At 39.0% G+C, this 27,040-nt stretch overlaps 1 protein-coding gene across 3 annotated transcripts; it reads left to right on the top strand.

The window, feature by feature from the left end:
• The first annotated feature begins 6,199 nt into the window (after window positions 1-6,199).
• On the top strand, window positions 6,200-12,516 carry LOC136718228 (GTPase IMAP family member 4). Of its 3 annotated transcripts, none has more exons than XM_066695898.1 (5): window positions 6,200-6,509; window positions 8,044-8,827; window positions 9,311-10,225; window positions 11,175-11,390; window positions 11,664-11,847. In XM_066695898.1, the coding sequence occupies exons 2-5, from the start codon at window positions 8,794-8,796 to the stop codon at window positions 11,693-11,695; spliced, it is 1,197 nt and encodes a 398-aa protein (XP_066551995.1). In that variant the 5' UTR covers window positions 6,200-6,509; window positions 8,044-8,793; the 3' UTR covers window positions 11,696-11,847. The 3 variants fall into 3 exon arrangements, with proteins under 3 accessions (XP_066551995.1, XP_066551993.1, XP_066551994.1); XM_066695896.1 differs by lacking the exon at window positions 11,664-11,847 and adding an exon at window positions 11,854-12,516 and having other exon boundaries at window positions 6,202-6,509; XM_066695897.1 differs by lacking the exon at window positions 11,664-11,847 and adding an exon at window positions 11,854-12,516 and having other exon boundaries at window positions 6,202-6,550.
• Window positions 12,517-27,040: the final 14,524 nt, after the last annotated feature.

Genomic DNA, 27,040 nt, shown 5'->3' with positions numbered 1-27,040 from the left:
ATATTTGTTTTATTTTGTCATAAATAAATGATTATTGCACATCTGTGACTTGACCGCATCTTCCCTCTAAAAAGAATCTTAAAAGAGAAACCAATTCACCTATGAGTTTTCAGTTCAACTATTTATTTAGAATGATTGAAATAACAATAACAATTACTTGATTGATTTATGGGTTTGTTATGTAACACATTGGTTGGGTGGAGGCAGCTGTTGTAGTCTTTTTAAAAAGGCAATAAGCTCAACGAAAAGGGAAGATAGAGCAAAGAGAGAGACAGAAGACAGAGCAGGTGGGAGAAAAGCAGAGAACAGGGAAAATGAAAGAGTGACAGATGCATTGTTAAATACTGACCTCACTGTAAGGTTATAGATTAGGTAGAATGAATGAATGCTGAATGAGGAAGGGAATTATATAGTGTTGAATCGAGTGGAGAGGGAGCTGGTCAGAGATTGACTGAGTCCTTTGTTCCCCCCACGGCCGGTTATAGACATTTGGAGGCCCTTGACAAAATTTATGTTGGAGGCCCCCGGTCTTGATTGGTGGACTGATAGTGAGCGAATAGGGATGGTATGGTTATGGAGGCCCCGCCTTCAAGCCCGAGGCCCTAGACAATTGCCTACTCTGCCTATACGCCGGCCTTGATTCCCCCTCCCTTCTCTGTATAGTATTTTCCTGACTAAGGTCAACTTTTTGTATATGCTTTTATGTGGCCTTTTGTATTTTCTGATGCTGAAATTCAGATTTTTATGTGGAGTTCCATTTTTTTCTCCACAAAGAACGTTTTGTCTTTTTAAATTGTTGTAACGAAACCCGATTGATATAATCCAGTTGCTCCTCAGTGTTTTTTGCATGGAAGAGGACATTCTGCCCATTGTTGGACACTTATGTAGGGGGCATCAGAAATGACTAGGGGGCACAAGTATTTCACAGGTCTTTGATGAGCGTTGGCGTTGGGGGTGCGCACGTAATCTTTTTGGGAAATGCGTGAGATTTTAGAAACAATGCGTGAGGTGGAGCCTCGACGATAACACAGGATTGATCACATCGATAGCACAATGACACTCGGACGCAGCTGCGCACTCTCTCTCAGATCAATACTCACTTCTCTGCGCCGATTGCGTGGAGCGGGTGTCCGTGTCCTTGTGTTTCTGCCAGAACTCATCAGACTCACTGTCACGACACAGTTTTTCACGCAGTTGTGAGCACTGCTACACTGTTCACTTTGCCCACTAATTATTCATGGTAGATATATTTGTCATGCAGCTGCGCGGTGAAACTTGTTTTCTCGTTGTGTGCATAGGTAACTTTGAAAGTCAAATTAAATAGTCAAACTGACTACCGACGCTGGGAGTTAAAGAATGACGCATATAGCCGGTTTAATATTAATATGAATGAGCTGCCGGGAGTGAGCGCTGTGTCTGAACACTTCAGGTTTGATGTTATTCTGAGCCGCTATACACAGCGCAGTCATCAGCGCAACTGATCCAGTGAGCATGACTGAGGGGCAAAGTGTAGGACAGAATAGGGATACACAACTGAGGGGCACGATATAACAACTGAGGGGCACGATATAACAACTGAGGGGCACGATATAACAACTGAGGGGCACAATATAACAACTATGGGGCACGATATAACAACTGAGGGGCACAATATAACAACTGAAGGGCACAATATAACAACTGAAGGGCACAATAACACAACTGAGGGGGTACAATGTAACAACTGAGGGGGCACAATATAACAACTGAGGGGGTACAATGTAACAACTGAGGGCACAATATAACAACTGAGGGGGTACAATATAACAAATAAGGGGCACAATATAACAACTGAGGGGGCATTGCCCACTTTTGACCCCCATGGCGCTGGACCTGCACTTATGGGTTCAAAATATAACAGTTTGTGCACATATTTTTGCATGTTTGTATTCACAGATTGAATTTAAATATTATGTGTTATTCCAGATATTGTAAATACATTTATACATATTGTTGTTTTTTAAATAAATACTTCAATAAATGTTCATTCTCCATTTTGAAAAATAAATATCGATTGTCTAAATTGTTAGCTAAATCCTAAATATTGGCTTTACAAACTAAACATTTAACATTTAAATACATATTTCACTTAAATCTTAACCCACTGAGTCACAAAACAAATATATAGCTTTTAAATAAATATGATATGTTAATGTAAGTGTAAACCCATAGACCCTGAGCCCTGCTGCGGAGAAGAGCCAGGAGCTGCCGGACGCAGCGCAGAAGGCTGAGCGCCTTCTGTGGCGACGGAGTCTAGAATGGGGAAGCGCCGATGGACACCCCAGACTCAGCACCAGAGAGCGGCGTGGACTGACCGCTGGACACCGGTGTCTTATAAAGGGTTATTGATACTTTATAAATGGCATTATGAACGCTTTCTTACTGTTTTATAAACCATTCACCAGTAATTTATTAAGGACACCGTAATTTAAAGTGTTACCACAATAATTGCTCAGCTGGATCAAATTCATTATAATTCATGGGGTAGAATCATCTGTAAGATTATTTTGATTAGATTCAGTATATAAGTAAATCAATGTATTGGTGTTGGCCATGTTTGATTCTACAATTATATAATTGTACAGACATTAATATTTTAACAATATATGCATCAAACAGACATGTGTCGACATGTATGTAATTATATGCACAATTCTGAGAATCACAACAGTATACAAATCTTATATTTACACAATATAGGCTACTAAAAGCAACACAAAATTAAATGGAACTGAACCCAAGCATTCCTGATAGAAATACTAGATTGAGCAAACATGGAATTAGGATAATTAATATATATTGAGAACAAAATTAATTGTGCACTTTGAATACCCAGTGCTTTCACAGCTTTAAATTAAACTTTTTCATTCACTTAACATTTTAAATTTTCATCAGTCACAAAAAGTCTAATTTAAGACTACAATTGTATTAATCCCCACAGGGAAATTAATTTGTCTAATAATTTAAAAAAATGATTTTTTAAAATTACCAATAGGAAATGTACAATGAATTTAGTTATGTTTTATGTGGACACAGTTAAATATTTTAAGTATTTTAATTTGTACAAAATATTTTAAGTGCTATTTTAAATCAGGAGTTATTGCAATGTGACACTTTAAAGTTATACTTCAAAATGCATCACCATCAGACTAGCACAATGAATAGAAGCGTCTCTCCACTAGAAATGCGCTGTACTGAAGACCATGTGCTGTGCAGAGGGCAGCTGAAAGGGTCAATGACTGTCTGGACACTTTGTAATATTTTGGACAACAGTTTACACTCAATACTGATGGAATTGTATGGTTGAAAACTGTATTTTTATCAACACATTAATATACCATGTCAGAGTGGAAAACACCATTGAGACAAATAGGAATGGCATGTCATTCTGCAGGTGATTATTATTATTATTATTATTATTATTATTATTATTATTATTATACATTCCAATCATATTGTAATCCATGACTGCACTGCTATCTGGCCTACAGCCGTGTTCTTGCACAGGGTGACACACAAGATTCAATTACTGCTCTGATATTTATTATAGTCTAGAGAAAACATTATGCAATTTTTAAAGCAATATTATTATAGTTATTATTAGTAATAATCACTTTTATTTCACATTCAACTGCAGTTGTTTTACAAACCCAATACCCATGCAACACTAATGTTAGATATTCAGGGGCTCAAATATAGCCATTGATTTTATAAGTTTTTATTACATGAAGAGCTATCAGATTAATATCCCCAGTAGCCCTCTTAAGAATAAAATATATTGACCACAAAAGTAATTGTGCACTTCACAAATAACCTACAGAACTGTATAGGAAAGATCCATAGCATTTCATCCTGAAATTAAACTTTATCCTTCACCTAACCTTTTATATTTTCATCAGCCACATGAAGTATAACTTAATTAAATCAATTTTAATAATTTAAAATAATTAATAGCACAACTTCTGACTGACTTTCTTCTGCTCAATATGGATTAGTACACAGTATACTATTGTATTGAGACAAAGCAACACCCTGTATATAATGTATCACAGATTTGTATCATTACTGATTATGTTAGTATTATTATCAGTTTTCATGTATTATTTTTAAATCCACAGCGACATACATCACACAAAACAATGTTTAAAATTTCACAGTTTCTGATTACAAATAGTACTGCTTGTATTGTATTGTATTGTATAGTGCTGTCTCTGTATTTAATCTCCACAAAAGTGACACTTAAAACATAACGCAGCTATGTGTTCAATGCATATAATAATGAAATATGTGATACTAGCTGGTATAAGTGCTGTCTGGAGCCACTGTCCATTCTCCCCCGTTCCCTGAACAGCTGGACTGCCCCCCTGCCCCAGACTCTGAGCCCCGGCCCCCGGCTCCCAGTCTCTGAGTGAATCACTGCCTCATCTGTACGAGCTGGAGAGGAGGAAGACTGAGACACTTACTGGCTGTTGTGCGCAGAACCAGGACAGCCAGAGAGAAGATGGACAGGCAGCTCTCCATTGTAGACAGGACAGACGAACCCTCCTCTGAACGCAGCTGAGACCCCTGCCTTCACCCCTGAGCGCACAGGGCAACTGAGCTGCTGCTCCACAGCCCGGACCCCCAGCAGAAACACAGCCCCCCGCCCCGCCAATCACACACAGCATTTCCTTTTCAGACTGACAGCAGGAAACTTTCACACAGGTATGATGACAAATCAAATGGGGCCATTTCAGTTTTGTCCAAATACATCGATAACACATCACTGTTTCTTCTCAGGACGCCTCCTTCACCCTGAAGACGCCACCCAGCAGAGAGGAGACGCGCAGCACCGAGGACAGGGAGGGGTTTTCTCTTTAATAAAGGAGACAGAAAAGCAGCTGCAGAGAGAAGTGCTGCAGTGTGCAAAATGAGTCAGTTAATAAGAGGGATCTGAGGTTCATAGTAAAACTGACAGAAACATGGAGAAAAAAACACTGATTTAGTATATTCTACTTTTAATTTCATTTAAAACTGAAAACTATAAAATGTCAATGTTTTGTTTTTGTTGTTCTTTTTAAATGAATGACCACAATAACTGCTGTATGTACATAAAAAACTTAATTAATGGTGACATACATTGCAGTCAAGGTTCTCCAATATTTAGGGGGTTCAATTCCACTGTGTTTCAGAATGTGTTTAAATGAATATAAACCTGTGGGGTTCAGCACAGGACACAAGAGTCATGAATCAGCTCATCTACAGGAGAGTGCTGGAGTCCATCCTTCACAGAGAGGAACTTCCTCACATCCACACCTGATCACTGCCAACACTATTGACTGCGTCCTCTAGTGTCCAAGAGACGCCACTGCCAGCACTGCTATGAAATGTGCTCTTTTTTTGTATATTTACCCCAACTGTGCCTCTGGCCCCTTCCTGACTCCACACAGCCAGCTCTGCCCCAGTGGTGCTGAAGTGTAGACGGGCTCCCCTGCTAATCCTGAAGAAGCCCCTGTGAGGAGCAGCTGGACCCTCTCCAGCTCAGCCCACAGACAACACTGCAGGAGGAACCAGGGGCTCTGCAGCCATGAGGCCTTGTGTTGAACAGGCAGGGAATGAGGCAGAGCTACTGCTACCAGCCACCAGTACCTGGGGACGCACAACACCTGCGTTTTAATCAGACAGTGTCGTTTACATATGTCTGTGTCTGCAGCTTATAAGGACAGGAAAGGTTATATGTAGTTCAAATACTGAAGATCCATCAGCAAAAAGTGTACGAGGTGTAAGATTGATGAAGCGCACTAACTGTGTATATGAATAACCTCGAAACAAACACATATTAAAGGCGTTTATGGTATGGCGGCTGAAGTGCATTCATCACATCTGACAAGCACAGAGCGCAGTGATATAGAGACCCTGCAACACTGAGACACTTCACTTGTATAAACACCAGATCCAGTGTCTGTGCTGTGAGTCTCAGGCTGGCTCTCACTGTGTTGAGTCTCTCCCAGTCTGTCCAATCAGCGCTCTCAAGCTGTTGACCAATGACGCCGACCCATAAAGCTAGAACCCGCCCCTAGCAGAATGGGCGTGGCTTGGTCAGAACTGCGTCAGAAACACAAATCGCGCTGCTGGGACTTGTAGTGAGTGCGGCGGCGCAGGCGCTGTGGAAGCGGCCAAAATCAATTGAAAACTCATGTCATTGCACGGGCCAGATAGAAATGTGCAGAAATGTGTGTTTGACATATGTGACCTAGACACTCATCCTAGACAGTTAGCACTCCAGTCAACGGGGGCAGTATTGATCCTACTTCTACTGATTAGAACAAAGTGAAAGTGAAAGTGCTTTTCTCAAGAAGTTCAGAAGATCTGGTTTACTTGGGCAACTTTGATGGAGAAACAGGGATAGATTCACTGTTTTCACAAAAATATGTTTCAGACCTGAACTGCCGCAGGAAGAGAGAATCTAGCAGCGATATGAAGAGGAGGAGGTGATATTCTTCTTATTGCGGTTTTGAGAGAGAAAAGTCTGGTTCGTGGTTTTCTAAAAATAAGTAATACTTCCTCATTCCTTATTTCCGATCTAACGAAAAATAATTAATGGTTACTTATTTCTTACGTGTGTTTCCCAGTTAAAAAAAAAAAGTAATGCGTAATCATTTCTTATCCCGTATTTTACCTATTTCTTCCCTGTGTTTCTTGGTTTTAACTAAATAAGTAATGGTTACCTTTTCCTTCAATCACTCCTTCACTACTACTTTATTTAGTGCCAGACTTCCTTGCTCAAACCTATGTTAAGCCCTCCTGAAATATGTGAAATATGAAATAAGTAACCATGACTTATTTCTTGAAAAACTGTAGTAGATACAAATAAGTAACCATTAGTTATTTTTTGAAAACCGTGGATCAGAAATAAGAAACAACTATTAGTTATTTTGTTGAAAACAGGAAACAGGAATACGAATTAGGTAGCCATTACTTACTTCATGAAAAAACTAGAAACAGAAGAAAGTAACAATTATTATTTCCTGACAAACGGGAAACAAATTAAAATAATCATTGCTTTTTTATACAGAAAAAACGGTAATAATAACCATATATTCTCTCTCTCTCTCTCTCTCTCTCTCTCTCTATCTCTCTCTCTCTCTCTCTCTCTCTCTCTCTCTCTCTCTCTCTCTCTATATATATATATATATATATAGTTACTTATAAAAATAAAAACGGAAAAAGTAATCAACTTCACAAAGGTAAAAATAGTCTCCCTCTACACCAAAAACCCTAATCTCTAGCCCACTCTCCTTTAGCATTTGATAGAATTAATTCTGACTTAAATTCCAATTCGAAATAAAAATATACAAAATATGTTTTACTCAAACTAGGTGACAAATCATTATGACACTATGTGAATCTGTTTACCACCTGTAAACATATAGTAAGGTATTAACGATGATGATGAACTATTATTTGCATAGTAAATGGTTTATACATACAATTCCCACAGTTCATTTCCTGATTCCTGCACAGACATCAGTGCACGCAACAGCTTCCTTGAGCTATCATGATACAGTTTTTTTGGTCATGTTCAATATGTGTATGATTTTTAATATGCTAGAGCTAAAGCTGACTGCATACAAATGGTATGAGAAAATTATGAGAATGTAATGTGAAAATCAAATCTTCATGTCTGTATTGCTGTCCTCATTGTCCTGTTCTTCACTGCATAATAGTGAATGTCCTGGGGTTTCCTTTATTTTTCTATGCCCTGTGTACAGTACCGTACTGTCCTGAAGGCCCTGGCTGTCCACTGTCCATTTTTATTTGTATCTAAATATATATTTACTATGCTGTCTTCTGAGTATTGGTATAACTGCCTGTCAGGAAATGTCTGTCCGGTACTTTCCTGACTTCCCAGTTTAAATGTACTATCTGTGTATTTCAATTCCACTGTGTTTATCTCAGCCACTCTTGACACTGAAGCCCATAGACTGATTACCTGACCGATCATATCTGTTTCTTTCTATTCAGAGTGTGGTCTGACTGTTCCAGCAGATCCTGTCTTTGAGGGTTGGTGCCAGATCGAGAGGCCAGAGAGAAAGGACATCAGAACAGAAGAGGAGAACAGAACACCAGAACAGAAAATTTGAATGTAAAAACTATGTGACACTGAATAATACAATATCATTAGAGAGTCCAGGAATATGCTTGTCTCTAGATTTCCTGATCTTTTAAAAACATGAGGAGAGGAGAAACAAATCACAAACTGCAACAGAAACAAGATACATTTTCTCTCTTTAAAGGATCAGCAAGGCTGTTTCAACAGGCCCATCAAAAATATTTGAAACATTCAGGAAATCTATGCAATCTGTTTTGCTCATTGGGTTGCATAATATGCAAATCAAGGTCTCATAAACTCTCCTTTATTAGTGTTCTAAAATAATAGTTGAGAGTTTTTAAACATGTATTTGACATTAATGTCACATTTTAGTGGCTATAGGAAATCAGAATGATTGTACTGTTATAATGTACAGATATGGTGGCCCTATCACTCAGGAATTTACAGATGCTACAGAACCACATGAGAGACCCGATGAGGAGCCAATGAAATTCCTAGATCTGATCTAGAGTTTCACTTGTTTTCTGCAATGATTTAATAATAGGTCTCTGAGGATCTGGAGCCCATTTTTGTCTTTTACCATTAAACGGGAAAGTACATGCTGAATCTGATAAGATTAGGGAGAGTAAGGAGACGTGTTCTCTATGGGGGATGTGAAGTGAATGTTCGCAGAGATGGCAACCAGAGGAATAGGAGGTGAGTTATAGGACCATATTTCTATTTTCTGTACTACTGAATTACTGTCCCACAAGTTACATTTACTGCTTCCCAGTATGTCTACCTCAACTGGAGACAACTTAATTTATTTCGAGAAAATGGAAGAGATCAATAGACATACACTGCAGGGCAGAAGACCCTGTGAATTAAGGATATTCCTTCAGTAGATTACTGATATGTTTAATTTCCCACCCATTGTCATTAAGGCCTGTATTTCAGGATGGGATGTTGCTGAAGGTACATGTCACTGTTAATTTGAAAAATAATCCGAACAACTGGGCAGTGGGATGTGGTATAGTCTCTGAATTGAACAAAACACCTCTCTGGTAACACACATATCATGACAAAAGCGCAACTGCAACCACATCACCTCATCCAGTAACACACAGCTAGAGCTCCCTCCCAATCACAGTTTGTGATTGAATTTGTAAAGATAACAACTGTGTCCCTTTTGTTTAACAGGGGAGAGAGAGATTACTTCACACCATCTCTCAGATCTGAGGCTTGTGCTTCTGGGTGGTGAATCAACCGGAAAGAGTTGCTCAGGAAACACCATCCTGGGCAGAAAGGAATTTCAGACTGGAATTGGAACTAAAGAGTGTGTAAAGAGCCAAAGTGAGGTAGCTGGGAGGCAGGTCACTGTGGTTGACACACCAGGCTGGGCGTGGTGTTTTATCCTGCACTCTGTAGAGCAGCTAGAACAAAAGCTTGTGCGTAGTCTGTCTCTGTGTTCCCCTGGACCCCACGCTCTCCTCCTGGTGATTCCTGTGGGCTATGTCACAGAAGATGATAGGAAAGCAGTTGAAGAACACTTGAAACTTTTCAGTGAGACGGTCTGGAGACACACAATAGTGCTGTTCACCAAAGGGGACAGACTTAAACAGCGGACCATTGAGCAGCATATTGAGCAAGAAGGAAGGGATCTACAGCAGATTGTTGAAAAATGTGGGAACAGATATCATGTTTTCAACAATGAGAACAAGGGAGATTGCACTCAGGTCACAGAGCTCCTTCAGAAAATAGAGCAGATGGTGGCAGCCAATGGTAGCAGCTACTACCTCAATAAGATGTATCAAGTGATGGAGGAAATCATTAGACTGCTGGAAGATACATTGAAAGAGAGGAATGATGATGGAGACAGAGAGAAGATTAAGAAGTGGTATGAGAAAAGAGAAGAGGAAGTCAGACAGAGGTATGAGGAGATGGACAGAAAGAGAGAACATGAGTTGAAGGAAAAGTTTGAGGAGGAATGGAACCGGAGAGAGAAGGAGCTCATGGAGAAGAGAAATACATTGAAGCAAGTGGAGCAGAAGAAAGAGAAGGATGAATCCGATTTGTCTGTCAAGAGCAGGAACGGCATGGACCCCACCATCCTCAGTGAGTCTGATAATGAAAGTACAGTCTAGTGTTCTCCCAAGGAATTTTGGGGAGTGGGGAGAACTGGGTGTGTTAGTGCATGGGAGGCAGTGGGTCCTGGGAGATGTGATAGTAACATTATCCTTAGAATTATTGAATTCAGAGTAATATTTTTGGATGTAGTGTTGTGATCATTATGGTCAAATGGAGCAGACTATGCAGAATCTGCAGTAAGAAAGTAGAAAAGAATGAACTAGTGCTTTTATTGAGTGTAGTTAACGTGCACTCCTAGGTCTTTGTTAGTTTTACAGCCCCAAGCTTAAGAAAATGAATAGGAGATATGTCCTTTTCTTATCAATTCCCAAAAGCTTGGAGAGTTTTCCCATGACCTGAAAATCTGTTTGATAATATCAAACTCTGGATATAAAGCCGTCATAAGACATTTTCTTAAACTTTTTTGCCAGTGCTTCAGCTTCACTCCCCATTGATATAACAGTGTTGTGTTTGTATGTACAGCAGGACCATCTAGTACACAAAGCCTTGGCCTCAGAGTGGGTTAATTTCCTGTATAAATAATAATAATTATAATGTTTAATTTACAACATAAAATATACATCTACAGTACTTTATTATTCTAGATTCTGACATTAGCAGGGTTATATATGGGTGACACATGAAAATCCTTTAAACCTAATTCTCTCTCACCTGATACATCCTGAAAAGTGTGTGGCAGAGAAGAAGTACTGGCAATACATTAAATGTACACAGTGGATCAAGTACATGATGGTATAGCTCATTAGAGAGACAACACCCCAGATACACCTTTTGTGGAACAGGAATAGTCGGCAGTGTTCGCTGGCTTATCGTAACAGACAGCTTTATCCTTTAAATGTCCTTCCTGAACTTTGGAGAGGAGCTGGGGTTGTTGCATTTGAAACTCACTGCTACTGTGGTTCTGTTCTCTTTGCAGTGTCTGAATGTGATGGAGCAACTCCTAAGAGAGAAGTAGGAGAGACTGCCATAGAGAAACAAGAGCTGAAACAGATGGCTGAGGAACCACTCAAAGAGAAGGAAGACCTGAGGTTGAATATTAGAAAGTCACTGCAGGAAGAAGAGTTGGAGAAAGAGATGGAGCACCACAACCTCCTTGTCAATGGGAGAATCAACAAACATGGTTCCACTGCCAGTGAGTCTTAACCATTTTGTATTAAGTAACTTTTCTCACAAGCTCTCCTGCTTAGTCTGTATAACTGAAATATTCATCTTGTTATCTCTGTTCCTGAGTCTGAATTACTGTGTTAGTGAATATACTGACAGCCTCTGTGGCTTTATTTATTAACCCCAGAAAATATAACCAGAGACAGGAATTAAACATGGTTATATCAGAATTCATCCATTAATGGGTGGATTCATCCATCTTCTTAAATACACAGTACTGAAAATGTACCTTTGTTTTCAGTATATGATGTCTCTATAAGCAACGTCCTGTGACCAGAGAAAATACAGAGAACAGCTGGGGTAGGGCTTCTAAGCAGGACATCCCAGTATCATACTGTATCATATCATACTCTACTATGATTCATTTCCAAGTAGAACCTTTTCTGAATTAAATTAAAAAGGACAAAACCAGTTTTCTTGATCTCTGACAGGGATGACACAGATTGCTTCTGGTGAGCTGAGGATTGTGCTGCTGGGGGGGACAATGGACGGAAAGAGTTCAACTGGAAACACACTCCTGGGCAGAGATGAATTTAAAGCTAACATTGTTGGAGGAACTAAGGAGTGTGAGAAGAGACAGGGTGAAGTATCCGGGAGGCAGGTCATTGTGGTTGACACACCTGGCTGGAGCTGGGATTCTATAAATCTCACACCAATATGGGTTAAAGAGAAGATTGTACAGAGTGTATCTCTGTGTCCCCCAGGCCCCCACGCCCTCCTCGTGGTGTTTCCTGTGGACTATGTAAGAGAAACAGACAGGAAATCAATGGAGGAACACCTGAATCTACTTGGCGAGAGAGTCTGGAAATACACAATATTGTTGATCACCTGTGGGTACAGACTGGGGAACACATCCATTGAGGAACATATTGAGAAATGGGAACCCCTCCAGCAGTTCATTCAGAAATGTGGAAACCGATATCATGTTCTGGAGAACAAGAACGGGGGTAATTGTACCCAAGTCACAGAGCTCCTTGAGAAAATTGAGGATATGGTGGCAGGGAACAATGGCAACTACTACTGTAATGATATATAACAGAATGTCGGAGACCAGATTATGCAGAACGAAAAAGAAGACAGACTGAGAGCAGAGACAGTGGGAGTCAGGGAAGGGAAGAGGAGGTCTAATGAGAGTACCAACAGGCTCATATGGATTTCTGTGTTGCCAGCATCAGTAACACTAGGAGCAGGTGTAGGAGCAGTATTAGGGGCAATAACAGGAGCACTGAGTGGACCATTAGGGACAGCAGTAGGAAGTGCTATAGGAGCTGTAGCAGGAGCTCAGGTGGGAGCTTTAATGGGAGGGGAAGCCAGAGCAGTATTGAGAGAGCCGTAGACACACAACACTCTCTTTACAGCAGCAGTAGTGATGGACACCGTGACAATTAAAGAGAGCACAGTACTTTGGTAAGGGGTTAATCATTTCTTGAGATACAATCCCCGGTGAGGGAAATTCATTTTCATTTTTTGGTGAAGAATTAAAGGTGAACGTCTACTCTGAATAGAGTGATACTGCTATAAAGCATATGCTGTAACTGAAAATATTAATATTTAACAGTTTCACATTATCTAAACTGTAAATATATAAATATTTTTTGTAAATTGTACATTTTGCAAGATTTTAAAATAAATTTTGTGAATGGTAAAAGTCTGGATTCAGTATTGTTAGTTTGGCAAATTTCACATTTATTTATTTTTCAGTGTTCTATTTCAATTATACTATACTATACCCATAGTCATTGCTGTCTACTTGTCCATCTGTGTTCTGTTTCAGTGTCTTTATATCAGCACTAACAAAAACAGTTTACCCACTATGTTGTTATTCATTTTGATATTTTAAGGTCAATACTCGGACTGCACAAGAATAATAAGTGAGAGTCACTGTGAGATCTTTTTCTGTGTCCTTCTGATCCAGCTCTCTTCCAGGATGGCTACATGGACAGGTGACTATGGCTAGGTAAATTAGACTCTCTGGAATGTGGCCCTCGGTGGCTAGAGGGATTGCTATTGGCAGAACAGAGTGATGGACAGTTATATACTCATCCTATGATTGGTGCTCAGAAAATCCTTAATCTCTGATAGGAGGGAGAGCCTCCAGTACACTCTTGGAACTCAAGAAGCAAATCTGCTTGTTGTTATCATTTATTGAGCATTGACATTATTTAGCTTGTAATCGAGTTTTTAAAGGACAACTGTCACAGTCAAAAAGTATTGGGGTATATGTCCTCATGTGTTAGTAGTAATGTATGAATAAAATATTTGTGATTTTTCTGTTTAGTTTTACCATATGAGTAGCTTCTAACACTTACAAGTGTAACCTTGACTAGAATCATGGCTGGCTCACTCCCTCTTCAAGAGGCTGACATCCAACACCCCTAGAAATGACTTTGTTTTAGTTCTCTGTCTTTGCTGCTGCTGTTCAGTCATGTAACAAGGCTGAGACTTTTGAAGAGCATTCAAAGGACCAATCACATCAGAGGACTGATGTGCAAGTTCAGGTGCTGAGATGTGGGCCTTAGACTGCTCTTCCAATCTGAGCAAAATGTAATAACTATACTCTGATTGCTCAAGTTACAAAAAACAATTAGGGCACACTTGGCCAACTTCACGCAGTGTTAAAATTGTAACAGTGATGATGATGCAATTGTGCAGCAATTGTTTCTGGTGATGTGACAAATGGCTTTGATCTTGTCATGTTTGACATGTCTGGTCTCTATGAACCCACTAAACCAGGATATGGCTCCTCCCTGCACACAGACACACACAGAGATACAGTCAAAACAAGGAAAGGAAAACGACTGCACTACTGGACACACACACATTGACACTTAACTATTGGACACACACAAATACTAACACTCAACCATTAGACACAAACACACTGCACTACTAGACACTAGACTAGAAGTGCGCTGATAGAGCCCATTAAGATAAGCACATATGTCGGAGTTTGTACAGACAGTGCCAGAAAGATGACAGGCCGGCATAGTGGTGTAGTTGCCCAGATTAGCGAGGTCGCTCTGGATATGAAGTGGACGCACTGCAGCATCCACCGCGGCGAGGCACTGGCAGTCATGAACATGCCTGATTTAAAATCTGCGCTAGACTCTGCTGTTAAAGTAGTGAATTTTATCAAAGCCCGACCAATGAATTCACGTCTGTTCAGTGTGCTTTGTAATGAAATAGGCAGTGAACTTATACTACATACTGAAGTGAGATGGTTATCAAGGGGCAGAGGCTCACGGGGCTCTTTGAACTGCACTCCAAGGTACAGATGTTTCTGCATGACCAGAAATCTCCTTTGGCAAGTCTATTTGATGATCCAGTATGGCTGGCACAATTAGCCTACCTGGCTGATATATTCTCACGTTTGAATGAGCTGAATATGGGACTGCAGGCTCTCTTTAACAATTTTTGATGTGTTTGACAAGATCACTGCTATGAAGAAAAAGCTGCAGCTTTTTGTTAATAAAATCTGCACACATATGTTGTGGCACTTGATGCTGCAGTTTGTGATGTGATTGTTGTGCACCTCTTATCATTGGAAGAACAGTTCTGATGTCACGGGAATACCCGAGGATCTGTCCTATGCAGGAGAAGTGGATTGAGTTAACATCTGATGATACTTTAATGTCAGAATTTAAACAACTGTCACTGTTGAACTTCTAGATCCAAAGACAGAGTGACTACCCAGCCCTCTCATTAAAGGCTGTGCGGTTTTTGATGCCTTTTGCTACTACCTATCTTTGGAAGAAAGATTTATCTGATCTTACTGCAATCAAGACAAAGTATCGCAACAAAATTAATGCTGAGCCAGATCTGCGTTTGAAGCTCACTGCCCTCGTCCCTGACATTGCAAGGCTTTCCTCGGCTAAACAGGCTCACCCCTCTCACTAAAATGGTAAGAGTTCAGTGCTCTTTTTATTATTTGTGCAGGTGCGTGCGTGCATGTTGGTCATTGAGATTTTCTGTGGTTCCTATGAGAAGGTGACTTGTAGGTGGTACTTGGATGCTTTGGTTTGATCAGGGGTGGTACTTGGTTAAAAAAGTTTGAGAACCACTGTTCTAGAATAACAATGTAATTACACTTTATAAAACTGTAATAATATATCTGTAGTATAATTGTTTCTCATGGTGCTGTAATATTGCCTTCATTAGTAAAGCTGTAATTTTACATCAACCTTGTTGATAATACTGTCTATAATACCCCTGCCTATAAAACCCTGACTGGTTCTCAGTCACATTGCCATAGAAATCCAGCTCTTCTGTAATGGACTGTGTGTCAATCATCACCAGCTCATTCTGCCTTTGGTGCAGAAGCCCTGATTAGAACAGGTGCAATCTTAGTGGTAAAGTAAGAGGCAGTAGTGTTGAGTAGTGGTTTGGGCTCTGGACTCTGTAGTGGAGGGTTGTGGGTTTAATCCCTGGTGTGGGCACTGCTGTAGTACCCTTAACAAGGTACTTCACCTAGATAGCTCCAGTAAATGCCCAGTTATATTCTGTTTTCCATTGCTGGAAAAGAAAATCTAATCTTTTTTACTTTATTGCACATTTGCCACTTATAATATATAATATAATCATATAATACATACTGCATTATAAGTACATAATACATGCACACATGCATAGCTGAAGCTGTTCTGAATCCATAGATACCACATACATAGCAATAGCATCCATTATAGCTGAATTATAAGTCTCTCTCTCTCTCTCTCTCTCTCTCTCTCTGAAATTAAAATTAAAATTAAAATTGCTTTATTGGCATGACAGTTGTACATTAGTTTTGCCAAAGCATTATCAGAACAAGAAAACAAAAACAACAATGTAACAGTATTTAAACAATACAGGAAATACACATATTTATATTTCACTCCCCACCCTCCACCCTCATACAGCACAAATGCAAACAGAACATGTTCCCTTCCGCCCCCTCCTTCTTCATGCAGGCATGGTGTCTATATACTGTATCCTGTCCCTCAGGCTGGTGTCACGCCCTGTCCCTCTGGCTGTGACAGGTGGACACATATTGGGCAGCCAGTTGGGCTGTGTGTCCCTCTCCCAGCATGACCAGTTTTTCTGTGTTTGTCAATTTTTGGGAATTGTGGGATGGAGAGAGTGATTTTATTAATACAATTGTCCCGTGTTTGGGAGTATTTTTCACAGGTCAGGAGAAAGTGCATCTCTCTCTCTCTCTCTCTCTCTCTCTCTCTCTCTCTCTCTCTCTCTCTCAATTCAAATTCAAATTTCTGGCTGGCTCAGTGTCTGTAATCCGACTACTCTTATCAGCACAATGTGATCAAGATTGAATTCCACAGCAAAGTGCAACTTCAGCAGTTCCAAATGTTGCAGCCGCTGCTTTATAAATTGCATAATTTCATCCTACAACAATAAAGAGACCTTAAACATACCAAAAGACATTAATTCTAGTAATTTTCTTAGATTGTAAACCTTTTAAAGTTAAAATAAATTAAAAAATCCTTCTTCTCACCTGTCTGCCTTTTCCACTTTTTGGGCTTTCTCTGCACCTCACTGGGCAGCTAGACTGCTTCCAGTAAAAATGTGGAAAATAAGCAAAGTTATTTTTTATAGTCCAAGAAACAACTATTTTTGTTTTGTTCTTCCCTTCCATGTGAGAGACAATAGTGATGGATAGTCTGTGCCTTAAACAGAGGCGCAACCTTGTTAATGGCTTCCACTTCCTTCAGGAATAAATTACTGTTGATTGTCTTTCACAAGCTATCATCCATCCGAAATTCCGTTGTTTTTACAAAAAAAAATCTGTCAGCTGTGGTTGCCAGAATAATTTTGAAAAAATTTAAGTAATTGTAAAAAAAAAAATACTGTAAAATGTATGGTGATTTACTGTGAAATACAGACATTTTAAGTATATTTAAACAAAACAATCCTGTTGTTTTTACAGAAACAATCTGGTAGCTGTGGTTGCCAGAATAATTCCGTAAAAAATACATTAAAAATGTAAACAACTTAACAGTTAAAAACTGTACATTTTAATATAAAACTGTTTTAATTTAAAAAAGCACATTTTAAACTAGTAAATCCAACATCCCTTTTCTGCTGAATTAGCATGACCACACTGTTATTAAACTAATTCTCTAAAAGTATTTTTGCTCAGTGAAAATAGAAACTGTTTCTATACATTACAGGCAGATTGAACATTTATATGTTAGACAATTTCATTTAAACTGCACCACCCTAAAGACCTTTGACTTTTACTAGAAATGTGAAGAATATAACCCAGTGTACACAGATTAGGCATCTAAATACTGAAAAGCAAAGCTAGATATGCCTTAAGAGAAAATCCAATAATAACTTGCATTTTGAAGAATGTATTTATTAACCTCAAAGCAGTGAACAAATTCATAATATTTACTTTGTTTACAAACAATACAATAGAGAGCATATGACAGATTTATGATCATCTTATTGGAACTGAAAGAGGAAAGATGGAGGAAAGAGATGGAACGAAACAAAGATGAGAGAGAGTTAAAAATAAAAATAGGAGAAAGAGCGTGCGAGAAAGACGAAAATACTTTTCTCTTAAAATGGTTAAGAACAATTAAGAGGTTTTTATTAATAAAAGTAAGATTTTTTAACACTCTTTAAGGATTACTGCATTTCCTTATTAGAAGCAATAGAACAAATTTACCAATATCTACAAATACGCTCTTCAAATTGAGGTATAGGAATGCAAATCAGAAAATATAAGAGCAATAAATCTCTGTAACAGTTGTATACAAACTCGTCTGTAACAGTTTCATCTGAAAAATGTACTTGCTTCTTAATCTTGAAGAACTAAGCATAGGAGCTGAAACAAACCTTCAAGCTGGGAGTGTGGCGTATCATTACTAAAAAAAAAAAACACTGTTGGGAATCGATAAATTGGATTTTTAAATGGGAGCCAGTGTAAAACAGTGGGCCTCACCAAAACTACTATGAATTACCCTGGGCTTAATCTCCTCAGAACTCTGGCAGAGAGAATTAGCAGCAATTTGTGACAGCATTGTGAAAGTGTGTGTGTGGGTTTGTGTGTGGGTGCATGTGTTTGTGTATGTTAGTGAGCCCATATGTCAGTTGTTAGTCTTTTTTTCCAGTGTAGATATGAATGTTATCAAGGACATCAGTATCTATGATACAAAGGTAATATAAATAGTGCTTCTTACTGGCATCTGTAAATGTTCAATCAAATGTTTTGCAGGACATGTCCTGTTTCGTTAATGGTTCAACTGCCAAATGTCATTGCAGTACAAACAAACAGGCCTGTTTTTATCCATGTTTGTATAATACTGTTAAAATACATTGTGAGTCTAATAGTCCCCTTCACTAGTAGAAATTAAACTGCTAATTTGTATCCTCATTGTTTACAGAACCAGTAGCCATTAAAGCAGTGGTTCCCAAAACTAGTCAGGCAGTTAGATGGTGCACAATAATCTGAGAACTGGAGATGTCCTTGATGTTGACAGCAGCCCTCCTATCATATCCGAGGTTCTAAATGCCATCAAATCCTTAAAGAATGGAAAGGCATGTGGAGTAGATTTAATCAATGCAGAGATGTTAAAATCAGACATCCCCACTGCTGCCAAGTTTCTGACAGACCTCTTCCATAACATCTGGACCACAGACAACATACCCGATGACTGGTCTAAAGGGCTCATCACTGAAATACCAAAGAAAGGCAACCTTAAGAACTACAAGGAATCACCCTACTATCCATTCCCAGCAAGGTCTTCTGCAGAGTTCTCCTAAGTAGGATGGAGATCGCCATTGACAACAGCGAATTCAGAAGAGGAAAAGTGTGTATTGATAGATCTTTACTCTTCACAACATAATTGAGCAGTGCCTGGAATAGAACACAACTCTGTTTATAAACTTTGTGGACTTCAAAAAAGCCTTTGACAGTGTGCACAGGTATACCCTTTGGAAGATAATGAGCTTTGGAATCCCTTCCAAAATTATTACCATCATAGGAAAGTTCTATGAACACTTTGAATGCAGTTTTATCATCGGCAACAACCTCTCCAAATGGTTCCCGTCTCAGTTTGGACTAAGACAAGGCTGCATCATCTCAAGTATCCTATTCCTCCTCGCCATAGATTGGATCATGGTTGACACCCTATCAGACAATCACAGAGGCATCTAGTGGACCCTGATCAGCCAACTAGAGGACTTGGACTTTGCTGATGACCTTGCTGTCCTTCCCACCACTGTAACCTGCAGGAGAAAACAGATAGATTGATTAACTTAGCTGAGCAAACAGGGTTGTACATCAACGCCTCCAAAACTCAAGTGCTGTGTATCAAAACACACCTATTGAAAGCAGACAAGAAGAAGATCTAGGCTTTCCACAATGGATGCCTTAGAAATATCTGTTGTATATTCTGGCCAAAAGAAAGCCAGGGAGGCCTAAAACTACTGTTTCAGTAATCTTATAACACACTCATATACACTCACCTAAAGGATTATTAGGAACACCATACTAATACTGTGTTTGACCCCCTTTTGCCTTCAGAACTGCCTTAATTCTACGTGGCATTGATTCAACAAGGTGCTGAAAGCATTCTTTAGAAATGTTGGCCCATATTGATAGGATAGCATCTTGCAGTTGATGGAGATTTGTGGGATGCACATCCAGGGCACGAAGCTCCCGTTCCACCACATCCCAAAGATGCTCTATTGGGTTGAGATCTGGTGACTGTGGGGGCCAGTTTAGTACAGTGAACTCATTGTCATGTTCAAGAAACCAATTTGAAATGATTCGACCTTTGTGACATGGTGCATTATCCTGCTGGAAGTAGCCATCAGAGGATGGGTACATGGTGGTCATAAAGGGATGGACATGGTCAGGAACAATGCTCAGGTAGGCTGTGGCATTTAAACGATGCCCAATTGGCACTAAGGGGCCTAAAGTGTGCCAAGAAAACATCCCCCACACCATTACACCACCACCACCAGCCTGCACAGTGGTAACAAGGCATGATGGATCCATGTTCTCATTCTGTTTACGCCAAATTCTGACTCTACCATCTGAATGTCTCAACAGAAATCGAGACTCATCAGACCAGGCAACATTTTTCCAGTCTTCAACTGTCCAATTTTGGTGAGCTTGTGCAAATTGTAGCCTCTTTTTCCTATTTGTAGTGGAGATGAGTGGTACCCGGTGGGGTCTTCTGCTTTTGTAGCCCATCCGCCTCAAGGTTGTACGTGTTGTGGCTTCACAAATGCTTTGCTGCATACCTCGGTTGTAACGAGTGGTTATTTCAGTCAAAGTTGCTCTTCTATCAGCTTGAATCATTCGGCCCATTCTCCTCTGACCTCTAGCATCAACAAGGCATTTTTGCCCACAGGACTGCCGCATACTGGATGTTTTTCCCTTTTCACAACATTCTTTGTAAACCCTAGAAATGGTTGTGCGTGAAAATCCCAGTAACTCAGCAGACTGTGAAATACTCAGACCGGCCCGTCTGGCACCAACAACCATGCCACGCTCAAAATTGCTTAAATCACCTTTCTTTCCCATTCAGACATTCAGTTTGGAGTTCAGGAGATTGTCTTGACCAGGACCACACCCCTAAATGCATTGAAGCAACTGCCATGTGATTGGTTGGTTAGATAATTGCATTCATGAGAAATTGAACAGGTGTTTCTAATAATCCTTTAGGTGAGTGTATATTAAGTATATACAAGACCATTAAAGACACATTAGGTGGTGAGCCACGACCAAGAGTGGATTCCTGAAATATGCGTGATAACTGCAGCCTTCTACAAAGATGAAAGTTATGATAAGATAGCTACAACAAAACCCTGGAAATGTTAATTAAGTGATTAGTTGGTGTTTTTGTTTATCACAAACTACTAATTTTCTTTACTTCGATTATACATTGTAAATATAATTAAACAAATAACAGACCAAATGGAATGTATAAGGCAAGCTCAATCTGAAATCTAAGATATTAATTCACAGTTCAATAAGTACACATGGTGGTTGTCACAATGACACACCTGCTCTAGGGGAAAAAACAAGATACATGTTGAAATTGAACATTTTACATTTTTCAGTTTCTATAGTTTGATACTAATTTATCTTAGTATTGCTCAACACTGCTTCCAGAGCTACTACATGCCACTTCTTGCTGAAATGTATACTCTCCCTTTAGTTTTTTAAATGTTTCTTCATCATCATCATCATCATCATCATCATCATAATAATAATAATAATAATAATAATAATAATAATGTTAATAAAACATTTAAGTCTGTAATGCTTGTTTGTATGTATAATTGTATATTAAATTAACTGAAATCCTACTGTCTTTATTCGACTACACCACCCTCTTATTACAGCCCACAGGTGAGGGAATCCATTAGATTTAATTAAAATGTTCTTCTTTCCTGGTTGTTTCAATTTAATGAAATATGGAGAGGTGGTATAAGGTTGAAAAAAGGCTCACAGGACAGGATTTTATTTTTTAGATAAATATGTATGCATGTTTATATATAAAGAGACAAATAACCACAATCAAATTACCATTCTGGTTCACAACCTATTATAAAATAAATCTTAACAGCTGAATTAAGGACTGGGCTAAGAATGCACAGGGTACTGGGTGATAGTTCCCCTTCTCCAGATCCAGGTACTTTGCTGTGTACAAACTGCAAGTGAAAGAATATGAACAAGTAAAACTGAACTAATGCTACTCACCAAAATAATATAGAATTAACATAAAATTATAATTGTGATAATAATACCCCACACACATGCAATGTATATTAAAGTAAATAATTAAATAAACTATGACACAACCCAGGTCCTCAGCACCTACTTGGGTTGGGTGCACACCCAGCAAACTAGCTAATGTCTGATTAAATAAATCAATGTAAAGTCCCCCACAGAACATATGAAGCTATCCTGCACTTTACACACACACAGACTTACAAATGGATACAATCTGAAGTTAAAAGAATAATAAAAACAAATCGTAACACTTTATTTTAGGGTTTACCTATTATGCATGTATTAGCCATTACAAAATAGGATATTTATTGGCACAGATTAAGGCCTTACAATGACCTTATTTCACATGTCCCTTATTAAGTACTAATTGAGTTAATAAAATATTCGTAAGCCCTATTCTGACATGAAGACCATATTTGGCCAAAGTAGCAGTTTATAAGATGCTTGTAAATTATCAATATTGTAATAATTAAACAATCAATCACAGTGAACTGAGAGAATGTTTTGGCGGCATACATACATAGGTTATTGGTCGCCAATTAAGCCTTTTCCAGACTATATTCTGAAGTGAAGACGATATTATCAAGATTTTATTAAGAGGTTATTGGTCTATGTATATACTGAACCAAAATTAGCTTTTAGTATGTATGGAAAATATCTGGGATCTTTAATTTCAGCTCATGAAACTAAGGGGACCAACACTTTACTTTAAATATTTTTGTTCAGTATAGGTTATAAATGTATAGTTAAAACAATATTGTTGTACTATTTCATATACATAAGGAAAGCTTCAGTTAAATACTAAGAATACGATGCAAAACATTACAATATAACTTTAATAACATTAGCTTTTTTACCATCAATCTTTATTTTGAATTTTGTCCAAGTATAGTCATTAAACTTTAACTTTTTGGTTCAAAACAAATCTAATATTTAATTTTAATACTGGCAATGGAGGCAAAACTGTAACAACAGGAAGTGAACATTAGATTACTTGTTTCACAAATGCTGCAGAAAACCGTGTATCTTTATTTTTTGCGTATCTTTGCTTTTCTTTATTTGTTTTCATTTTTAACAGTGACATAATGAAATTCCACACAGGAATACTAAGAGGGCTGAGAACTCTGGAATATGAATCTCAAGATTGTATATACTGTAATACAATTAGAATTACTGAACTGCAAATAAAATGTCACAGATATACATTTTCCTCCTAAACAGTAGTCTATAGCAACCAATCACAAGGGCCTTGGTATTTGAACAACAAAAAGTGTACTGTTTTCAATTAGAGGCAGACATGCACTGCTTCACTGAGTTAATTAATAGTACAAGTAGTAACTCCACCATAATTTAAAGTGTTTTATGGGCTCTATATAACATAAATTCCATATCTGAAATTAAAGGAGAATTGAAAATGCAACAGATTTATCCTGGAGGGTTAGATTAAGAACAGCCTGAAAAGCACCAACATAAGACAATGGGACAGCACTAAGCCAGGGCTGCCCATCTCCAGAACAGCAAAGTTTACAGGTCTCTTGTCTCTTGTTCCAGGCCTGTCCCACAGATATGTGAGTTGTATTAGTTGGCTTATTTTCTTGTAAAATGTGATACAGTTACTCTAAATCTTCCACGGCAAGTGTAACAATAACATGTTCTCAGAACTGTCTAATGTCTGGCTTGTCTGTTTCTTGACTTGAGATTATATCTGAAGCCAAATTTGTGATTTTTTCCTTCTATTAATTTCAAAGGAGAGTAATTCTTTGTTGCAGAAAATTGGACATTACTAGAATTATGGTTCTAGATTTGTTTTTAGAACTGTATTAATGAGTGTAGTTTCTAAGCAGTTTGTGTTCTATAGTCCTTTAGGAAATCTGTCATTGTATTTTAAATCATGACTCAGCAGCATTGTCTAGGAAACATAAAATATAGGTATATTGAATAATGATGTGGCTGTCCTTAAATACTGTTCAGTGGATCCTGTCATAATGGATAGCATGAATAAAATAGATTTAGAAAGTAAACACCCAATACAACATCTTGTAGTAATGTAATAATTAGGAATAGTCAAATCCATCGTGGAGCTAAAGAGATCAAAGTAAAATGCATCAATTTCATCCAAAAGTACATAATTCCAGTCAATTTGTGGAAAGCCGACTTAGGTGATGCCAGATACCGTCAAGGCAAACTGTCATTTATAGTTTAAATTATACATCTATATCAAAATAGTTATGACTCATTAAGCTATTATTTTTCAATAAAGATTTAGCCAAAAATATATTGAAAATATATTGAAAATGAATCATAAAGGAATGGGGGGGATACTTTAAAATTAATGTTTAAATTATTTCAGAAGTAAAATAAAATGGCAAACTGGGCCAGTTTACAATTAAAATGCCAAGGCCTAATTCAATGTTTTTAATCCTTGGTTTTAACACCCACTTCCTTTCCATAAACTTCAGTGATAACGCAGCCAGTCCATCCTTGCCATTCCTCTCACACAGAGATTGCAATGCTCTGTGAAGCAGCCTGATCTGAGAGGGGCTGTATTAGAGGAGCTTTGAGTGTACAGAAGCAGCAGGATGTCCCAGCTGAGACCAGGCTGTCAGTATTGATAAGAGCAGCAGAGGGAGCGTTCCCTGTGTAGCACAGGAGATCAGCACACTGAGCCAATAGGACTGAGGCTTCACTGCATGGAGGGAGTCAGTCAGGACCCTGGAGAGACATCAGCCCGACTGCTGAGAGGGACGACTTCAGACACTGGATCTACACTTCAGACAATCATGCTTACCAGTGTCCATTAATTACATAAATATATTAATTATTTACTTTTATTTCCTCACTAGAGCTGTGAACACCTGGCCTCCCTGTGCCGTCTCCCTGTACAGCACAGCTCTCCGCAGCTTCTACACACTGACACCCACAGCCTCACTGCACAGCCTGGCTTCCTCTCCTGTCAGAGCTCAGAGCAGCTCAAACCACAGAGTCGGTACAGAGCCTGATCTCACACTCCAGTGATGTCATGAGGAAAGAGGCCCTGTATTAGGAGAGGGTTCATGAATACAAAACACGAATACAAGGAAGGTTATACAACACATCAATTAAAACAGCGATTGTCTTAGTACAGTGAATCCGGTCCTGTGGTGTTCAAACTTAATGACCTAAATGTGAAGAAGACTCCCAGCCTCACTTTTGTTAAGTATTATAACAGTTTACAGTTTTTGCGGATTGTGTCCAAGACTGATTTACTCTTTACTGTCAATCATGTCATACACAGGAGCCCCTGCTGTGTGGAGACAACACTCCTCTGCTGGTCATAGTTGTTGTGATCACCATGTGGTTAGCTGAGTGATAATTGCGTTATGTAGGTGAACTACACCAGTGAGAGAATAACACTTAATCCCAGTTTTAAATGTCAAACCCAGTGAATCAGATGTGGAAGAGTTTTGTCTCCAAGACCTCAAAGAGTGGCAGTAGAGCAGCAGAGGGTGCAGACCATGGCCATCATTCATCAAGGGAAGAGCAGGATCATGCAGGGAGAGGTGATCACTTTACTTCGCAGAGGGAAATCTGGTCAAAGTGTAAATAAGTGGACCCATCTCACACTAAGAGCCCCCCAGGTACTGGTGGCTGGTAGCAGTAGCTCTGCCTCATTCCCTGCCTGTTCAACACAAGGCCTCATGGCTGCAGAGCCCCTGGTTCCTCCTGCAGTGTTGTCTGTGGGCTGAGCTGGAGAGGGTCCAGCTGCTCCTCACAGGGGCTTCTTCAGGATTAGCAGGGGAGCCCGTCTACACTTCAGCACCACTGGGGCAGAGCTGGCTGTGTGGAGTCAGGAAGGGGCCAGAGGCACAGTTGTGGTAAATATACACAGAAACAGACAACCTAAAACATGCTTTAAAAGATTACACTGTAAGAGACTGCATCCTCTCAATTTAATAGAACAGTAGGATTTGTTTCATACTATAATTAGATTGGAATTGAGTTTAACATGTTATTGAAAAGATGCCTCCTGGGTCATTGCTGTGGTATATAAGGGATCAGAGGGAAGAGTGACATTTACTGCTGCTACAACAGCACTTCACTGACAATGAGGAGAGTTAACATCCTTTCCTAGATTTACAGCAGTGTGTCCTTACTGCACTGTTTAATCTGGCAAACCTAATCGTATTGCCCCCCTGTAGTGTTTAAACTAGCATATCCCACCACACTTCCCTCTGGTTATGTGCACTGCCCTCTGGTAAGACCTGACCTTCTAACTGACTGAATGCATTTATAAGTAATTAATTTAAGATGACTCTCCACTCTGTAATGTGCTTTTATACAGAAATGTTCATAGCAGTGCTGGCAGTGGCATCTCTTGGACACTAGAGGACGCAGTCAATAGTGTTACAGTGATCAGGTGTGGATGTGAGGAAGTTCCTCTCTGTGAAGGATGGACTCCAGCTCTCTCCTGTAGATGAGCTGATTCATGACACTTGTGTCCTGTGCTGAACCCCACAGGTTTATATTCATTTAAACACATTCTTAAAAACACGGTATCTCTCCTTAGTTTAAATACAGCTGCTTTTTATTTTTTTACTGTAAATGTACTTTTGGCTAAATAGTTAATACCTCAACACTGTAGTGATTGGTTTGTGTTTTGGTCTTCAACAACTCTGAAGCAAAATGCAATGTGTATTGTTTATTAAAAATAAGAAATTTGGGAAAACCATGTAATTCTTTAAATTTAATCTTATTTCATGGTGACTATTTGTGTGTTAATTTTCCATCTCCCTGGATATGGTTTACAGACTGGTGATAGGACTTGAAATCTGTGTGCATAACATATTTTATCTCCTAATTTTGGAGAAATCTATAGTGTAGTATGTGTA

This window comes from Amia ocellicauda, chromosome 22 (genome assembly GCF_036373705.1).
Source record: "Amia ocellicauda isolate fAmiCal2 chromosome 22, fAmiCal2.hap1, whole genome shotgun sequence".
Taxonomy (NCBI): domain Eukaryota; kingdom Metazoa; phylum Chordata; class Actinopteri; order Amiiformes; family Amiidae; genus Amia; species Amia ocellicauda.
This window is presented reverse-complemented; position numbering and strand designations above follow the sequence as displayed.

Coding starts and splice junctions, on each gene's coding strand:
- LOC136718228 (XM_066695896.1), top strand. CDS start 8,794: ATGTTCGCAGAGATGGCAACCAGAGGAATAGGAG. Junction 8,828..9,310: donor GGCAACCAGAGGAATAGGAG/GTGAGTTATAGG, acceptor TTTGTTTAACAG/GGGAGAGAGAGATTACTTCA. Junction 11,391..11,853: donor CAAACATGGTTCCACTGCCA/GTGAGTCTTAAC, acceptor GATCTCTGACAG/GGATGACACAGATTGCTTCT.